Source organism: Microcebus murinus, chromosome 7 (assembly GCF_040939455.1).
Source record: "Microcebus murinus isolate Inina chromosome 7, M.murinus_Inina_mat1.0, whole genome shotgun sequence".
NCBI lineage: Eukaryota > Metazoa > Chordata > Mammalia > Primates > Cheirogaleidae > Microcebus > Microcebus murinus.
In genome coordinates this window covers 4,072,920-4,078,919 of record NC_134110.1, presented here as the reverse complement: position 1 = coordinate 4,078,919, position 6,000 = coordinate 4,072,920, and the positions used below count along the sequence as shown (strand labels likewise).

General features: G+C 58.9%; 1 protein-coding gene across 1 annotated transcript in view; it reads left to right on the top strand.

Moving 5' to 3' along the window:
• The first annotated feature begins 1,376 nt into the window (after positions 1 to 1,376).
• ALPK3 (alpha kinase 3) overlaps positions 1,377 to 6,000 on the top strand; it is a 53,632-nt gene continuing 49,008 nt past the window's right edge. Inside the window, exon 1 of the mRNA XM_020289116.2 lies at positions 1,377 to 1,519. Within this exon, the coding sequence (XP_020144705.2) occupies positions 1,377 to 1,519 (143 nt within the window). The remainder of the gene's footprint in view (positions 1,520 to 6,000) is intronic.

Below are 6,000 nucleotides of genomic sequence, written 5' to 3'. Positions count from 1 at the left end.
GAGATAAGGCACCGTGAATGGCCTGGCTTGAGTGAGACGCCGGGCAACTGAGGCCAGGGGTGGGGTCATATAGCAGCAACGTGGCCGCGGTGGGAACCCCACAGCGTGGGGGAAAGCCATTTCCAGGAGCGGGATGGGGCGCCACTCTGGGAACAGAGGGTTGCACTCCTTTGCTTTCACTTCCTAACAGTGATAGCCCTCTAGCTCTGGCACTCCCTGGATGCTCTCAGGGAAGGAAGGGAAGGGAAGGGGAGGGGAGGGAAGAAGGAAGGAAGGAAGGAAGGAAAAAAAGATTGTGGAGGCCGGCGCGGTGGCTCATGCCTGTAATCCTAGCACTCTGGGAGGCTGAGGCGGGCGGATTGCTCGAGGTCAGGAGTTCGAAACCAGCCTGAGCAAGAGCGAGACTAAGTCTCTACTATAAATAGAAATAAATTAATTGGCCAACTAATAAATATAGGAAAAAATTAGCCAGGCATGCTAGCACATACCTGTAGTCCCAGCTACTTGGGAGGCTGAGGCAGGAGGATTGCTTGAGCCCAGGAGTTTGAGGTTGCTGTGAGCTAGGCTGACGCCACGGCACTCACTCTAGCCTGTGCAACAAAGTGAGACTCTGTCTCAAAAAAAAGAAAAAAAAAAAGATTGTGGTCACTTGCAATGTTTAGAACCAGGTTTAGGTAGTGCTTAGCACCTTGCTCTTGGAAACTGTAGAACGATTTAATTATTTTTCTGGGCATTGGGACTCAGCCCATTTCCCCCTCTGATGCTGGGAAACAGAGGCTGAAGGGGTGAGGAAGGAGGTTCCACTAATCTAGACGTGTTAACTGAACCCCTCATCTACGCTGGATACTGGGAGGTGTGGAAGCGACACCAGGTGCGCATGCCGAGGAGCTCCGGCCTCCAGGGAGGGGGTCACTGCTGGAGGTGGGTGGCTTTGGCCCAGCCCTGGACCGACAGCCCCTGGGGAGGCGCCGGCTCTGTGGCTCCCGAGCGGCTGGCGCCTCGCCACTCCGCGGCCTCCCCGCCTGGCGACCCGCTCCGGGAGGGCGGCGGAGCGTGTCCTCCGCACGCGGAGCGGACGGCCCGCGGCGGGAAGGGCCTGGCGGGAAGCCGGCGTCGCGGGGACTCCCCGCCCGACGGGGCGCAGCGACGGCCACGCCGCCGGCGGCCGGGGCTGGACGAGGAGCCGGGCAGCCCCGGGGCGCGGACCGCAGTGAGGCCCCCTCCCCGCCCCCGCGGTGCCTCGGAGCGCCTGTCCCAGGGAAGGGACAGCAGCAGGTGACGACGGCCGCCGCGGGCTATAAATAGGGGCGCGCGTCAGGCGCGGGCGGGAGCGGCGGCCGCGGGCAGGGGCTGGAGGCCGGGCGGGCGGCGGCGCCATGGGGTCGCGGAGGGCCCCCAGCCGGGGCTGGGGCTCGGGCGGACGGTCCGGGGCTGGGGGCGACGGCGAGGACGACGGGCCCGTGTGGATCCCCAGCCCCGCCAGCCGCAGCTACCTGCTCAGCGTGCGCCCCGAGACCAGGTGAGTGCGCCCCAGGGGCCGGGCGGGCGCGCAGGCCCTCCAAGGGCCCTCTGGTCCCCGCCGGCCGAGGGCGGCTTGGCCTCTGTTGGCCTAGGCTGAGCCCAGGGCCCCGAGCTCTCAGTCCGAAGGCCCAAGGCCTGAGGCCACGGCCAGGCTGCAACGGCCCTCGGGGCCCTGCTGGCCTGTGGGCCTCAGGCCTCTGGCAGTGCAGGCTCAAGGGAGGAGAAAGGCCCCGCTTTGGGGTGATCTCGCCAGGGCCTGAAGGCTTCCCTTACCTCCCCTGCCCAGCACTCCGCTACTCCCAGACTCCACATTTAACTGGATTCCACAGTCAGCAGGCGATAAGGACAGCCAGAGTGGCTGAAATTCCTCCCTGGCAGGAAGGGAGGGAGAGCACTTGGGTGGGGGTAGAGAGATAGGCAGGGGCGCAAGCGGGGCTGCCCTGAGTCGGGGAGATTCACCAGGAAGAAATAAACCTGTGGAAGTAGGCCCTGCTCTGGGTCCAGGACGTTGGTCATCCCCAGGGTCTTTGCGGGGCGCGGAGGCGAAGGGGTGGGATGAGGTGCTTGTTGGCCCCCTCTGGGGGATGTCGGGGATTTGAGGACTTGCAGCTCGGAGGGAGCCTATTGCCCTGCCCAGTGCGGGAGCGAAGTGCCAAGGGAGGCGGGGACGTGATGGGCCCTTCCTGGTCTTCTGAGAGTTAAAGAGGTGTGGATGCTTTGTTTCAGGAGCTAGCTGCCCAGACAGGGACAATAGAAGCCACAGGCACTCCTCAGAGGTACACCACCACACGACACACACAGGACACATGCCGCAGGTGCACTGCCATGGAGACAGACCCTTCCTGCCCCTCTGGGCAGCTCAGTTTCCCTCCACCTCTGGAGCCTATTTTCCCCAATGGGAAATGTGACGCTTTAGCTGTGGGATAGTGGTTGTTTCGTAGTCCGAGAACGTGGCTTGTTAAGTTTATGGCGAAAACAGCCACTCCTCTGAGACGCCGTCTAGAGACCTATTCCCTGTTCCTGAAACAGCACAAAAACAGGTATCAAGGACATTGAGGAAAAGTTCCGGGCACTTCCTCATGGATTGGCTGAGTCCTGTTGACCTTGGAGTCGGAAAAGTTCAAATGTAACCGGAACCAGTTTCTGCATAAAACTCGTCAAATGGTGTCACATGTCTGGGGCAGGGCTGAGGACTGACTGGTGTTAGTGACTGAGTCAGACACAACAAGGCCCCTGGCTGCCAGGAAAGAATGCCCCTTCCACCTCCCAAGTCCTGGCTCCACAGATAAACCGGAATGAAATTCGGACGTGTGTTCCATCTACTCTCGCAGTGAGGTCGACTCCCTTGTAGGAGACTCACATTTGTCTCACGCTTGTGGCAGTGACTTGTCTGGCCTCTGCCTCCTGTGTTTGGCCTCTGCCACTACCGGTGGGACAAACAGAAGAGGTGGAAGCGGATCCTTCTTGGACACCACAGCAGTGGAGGAAGGGAGGGAAGGGTGGCTTGGGAACCAGGCGGAACGGGGAAGGCAGGGGATCTGGGCTGTTAGGGAGAAGGCCTCGGCCTAGCCCAGCAGTTGTAGGTAGATATTAATTACACACCTCACGGGCACAGAGCAGTGTGCCAGCCTGAGAGCTAGAGGTGGGGCAGAAGTGGCTGGCTTAAGTGTCCTTGGACCTAAATGGGAATGCTCTCTCAAAGGGAGTTTCTTTTCGTCAAGTATTTGGAGGGGGCAGGACAGGGACAGTGGGAGAGAGAGTTTTCTGGCCTTGGATTTTGGGCTGTGTGTTGCCCCTGCAGAGTTTCTCACTGCCCTGGCCAGCTGGCCACAGACCCCCCTCCCCCACAGGTTCTGAGGGACGAGGGGAGCCAGCTTTCTCTGGCCTCTGGAGAAACCTTTGGCCAGAGTGGGGAGGGTGTGAACGGGGCTGCACTGGGGGGTGGAGGGTGGGGAAGCAGTTCTATAGCAAGGCCTGACTGCCCGCCAGGCTGGGGAGGGGCCCAACACACAAGGAGAAAGAGTCCCTTGAGAGCTTTGCCAGCCGAGCCCTGACTGTCCCAGAGTCCTGGCGGGAGGCAAGTTCTGTCTCCACTCACTCTTCACCGCGACGTTTTCGAGGACTGCCTTTGCGTAACGCTGTCCTGGAGCTCCTGAGGCATCTCCTCATGGTGCCTGTGAGGGTGGCTGCCCCGGGAGCTGATGGCCAGCCGGGCTGGTGACGGGGCACAGAAGCCTTGGTCCTGGGGCCAGAACCCATCTCCCCACACATACCTGACCTCCACCTGCCCCACAGCTTTGGGGGGGTCCAGTCAAGTGTCAGCTGAAGGATATTTCCAGTGCCCACTGGGGTCAGAGCCCAACACACAGACAGTCCCACCAAGCTGTAGGCCAAGCCTCCTAGGCCACCCATCGTCTAGGGCCTTACCCTGTAGCAGGGGGTGTGTGGGGAGGCTGGAGTAGGTCAAGGGACCACAGTTGGGTGGAATCATTTATTACCAATTAGCTTCTGCGGGATACTCAGAAGTTCCAGAAGGCCCTGTCCTCTCATTTATTTTTTGGAGGCCCTGGTCTAGCTGGGCTCAGAGGAGCAGCAGAACCTATGAGGTTGCTACACACGGTTTTGAAATAACCTCTGCTGTTCTGCTTGGGTCAGTCAGGTTGTTTAGGGCTTTCAGGGAAACTGAGGTATCAGAACAGGACTTTCCCAGGGCCTTTTACATCCCAGAGCGGATGAAAGCCAGGAAGAATGGAGGCATCCAGCTTGCGCAGCCAGTCCCGGTTTCCCCCAGGCCGACTTTGCTCCCATTTGAGGAGACCTTTCCTTCCTGGGCCCTGAATTCCCATTTTGTAAGATGAAGGTGGCATGGAGAACACTTTGAAGCCTTTCTGCCCCCACATTTGGTGCCTGTGATTTTGACACTGTTGGAGGCAATAAGTGGGGAGCCCTCTGCCTGGGTGAGAGCCCTGAGCCTGGCTGTGGCCAGTCTGCCCGGCACAGGCAGGGCTTCGCCTCCTGAAGACCAGGTGCTTACACTGGCTCAGGGCCGCCCTGGCCGGACCAACCACGGAAGGGCGAGGCCTAGAGAAAGCAGGACAGTGGGTCCAGGGAGCAGAGCTTCCCAGACAGCTCCAGAGAGAGCTGGGGAGGGCCAGCTACCCCAGCTCAGTCCCTGCAGCCGGGTCCTGTGGAACCTGTCATCTGCCTCTCGGAATGAGAAAGCTAACTTTCCCCCTCTTCTTCCCAGGGAAGAAGTCCAGACCCAGAGGAGAAGAACTCTCTCAATTCTAAGGAGAGAGACAAAGGAAACTTATGGTCAGGAAAGGATGGAGTTGGCCAGTGCCTTGGAACCATGGGAGGTTCTGCCCACGCAGACTCCAGAGGATTTTTAAAGCTCTGAGCAAAGGCAGCTGCACTCTTGAGCCGTTCTTTCCATCTTTTCTGGAGTGGCAGCTCCCTCTGCAGGCAGGACCTTTCTTGCTTGAAAAATGCATTTCTCCTCCCACTCCCTTGCTTCCTCTCCCCCCCTTCCCCTCTCCAGCCCCTCCTTCCTCTTCTTCCTCCTCCTCCTCCTTCTTCCTCTCTTCTCTCTCTCTTCCTTCTATAGAACAGCAGCTGAATACCCAGCGTATGCCCAGCATTGTGCTGGGAGCCGCAGAAGCTACAAAAGTGCTGGGTGTGAAGGCTCAGTGCACGGGACTTAGTTGAGCAGAAGGAAGGAGGGAGGTCTTTCCAAACAGGGAGGATAAAAGTGAAGGCTCAGAGGCCAGGAATGGACTTGTCCGTGCCAGTTAGGGACAGGACTGGCTGCAGTGGCACCTGGGTGTTGGGAAGTAGAGAGAACCACAGTTGCAGTGGGGTGTGAATAGATTAGTACATGCCTGACCAAGGAGGGAGGCTCAGTGTAACCTACAGTGGGGGATGGTAGCATTTTGTCCAGAGAAGTGGTGTGATACATGGGGCTAAAGAGAAGGGGGTTGAGATGTCACCAGATATGGAGCCAGGAGGGTCTAGGTCAGGGCACAACAGCAGGAGTATTGAGAAAGGGAGAAAGAAGGGCCCAAGAATTGTTGACTGGCTGGGTTTGGGGGACAGAGGAGGGGCAGGAATACAAGATGGTTTTGGGCTTAGGAATTTGAGAGAACACCAGTGACATTCACAAGCCAGGAGCACTGGGGAAGAGGGAAGCCAGGTTTGGGGGAAGAGGATGAGTTTGTTTTTGTAGTTATAAAGAGATGGGATAGTAGTAGAGCTTTCTTGTGATTGGAGATATAGACCACAAGTGCCATGGAGCAGGCTGGGCTGCGGACAAAGGAGGGAGAGCTTTTGTCACGACAGGGACAGCTGCAGGGAGGGAGTGTGGGTGAGCTGGGATCTGGAGCCCACTGGAGAGATTTGTGTTAGGAAAGGTGGAGGGGAAGGTAAGAGTGGGCTCAGACCAAGTGGGCGGGAGCTCACTAAGGGGCAGCCCTGTGTGGG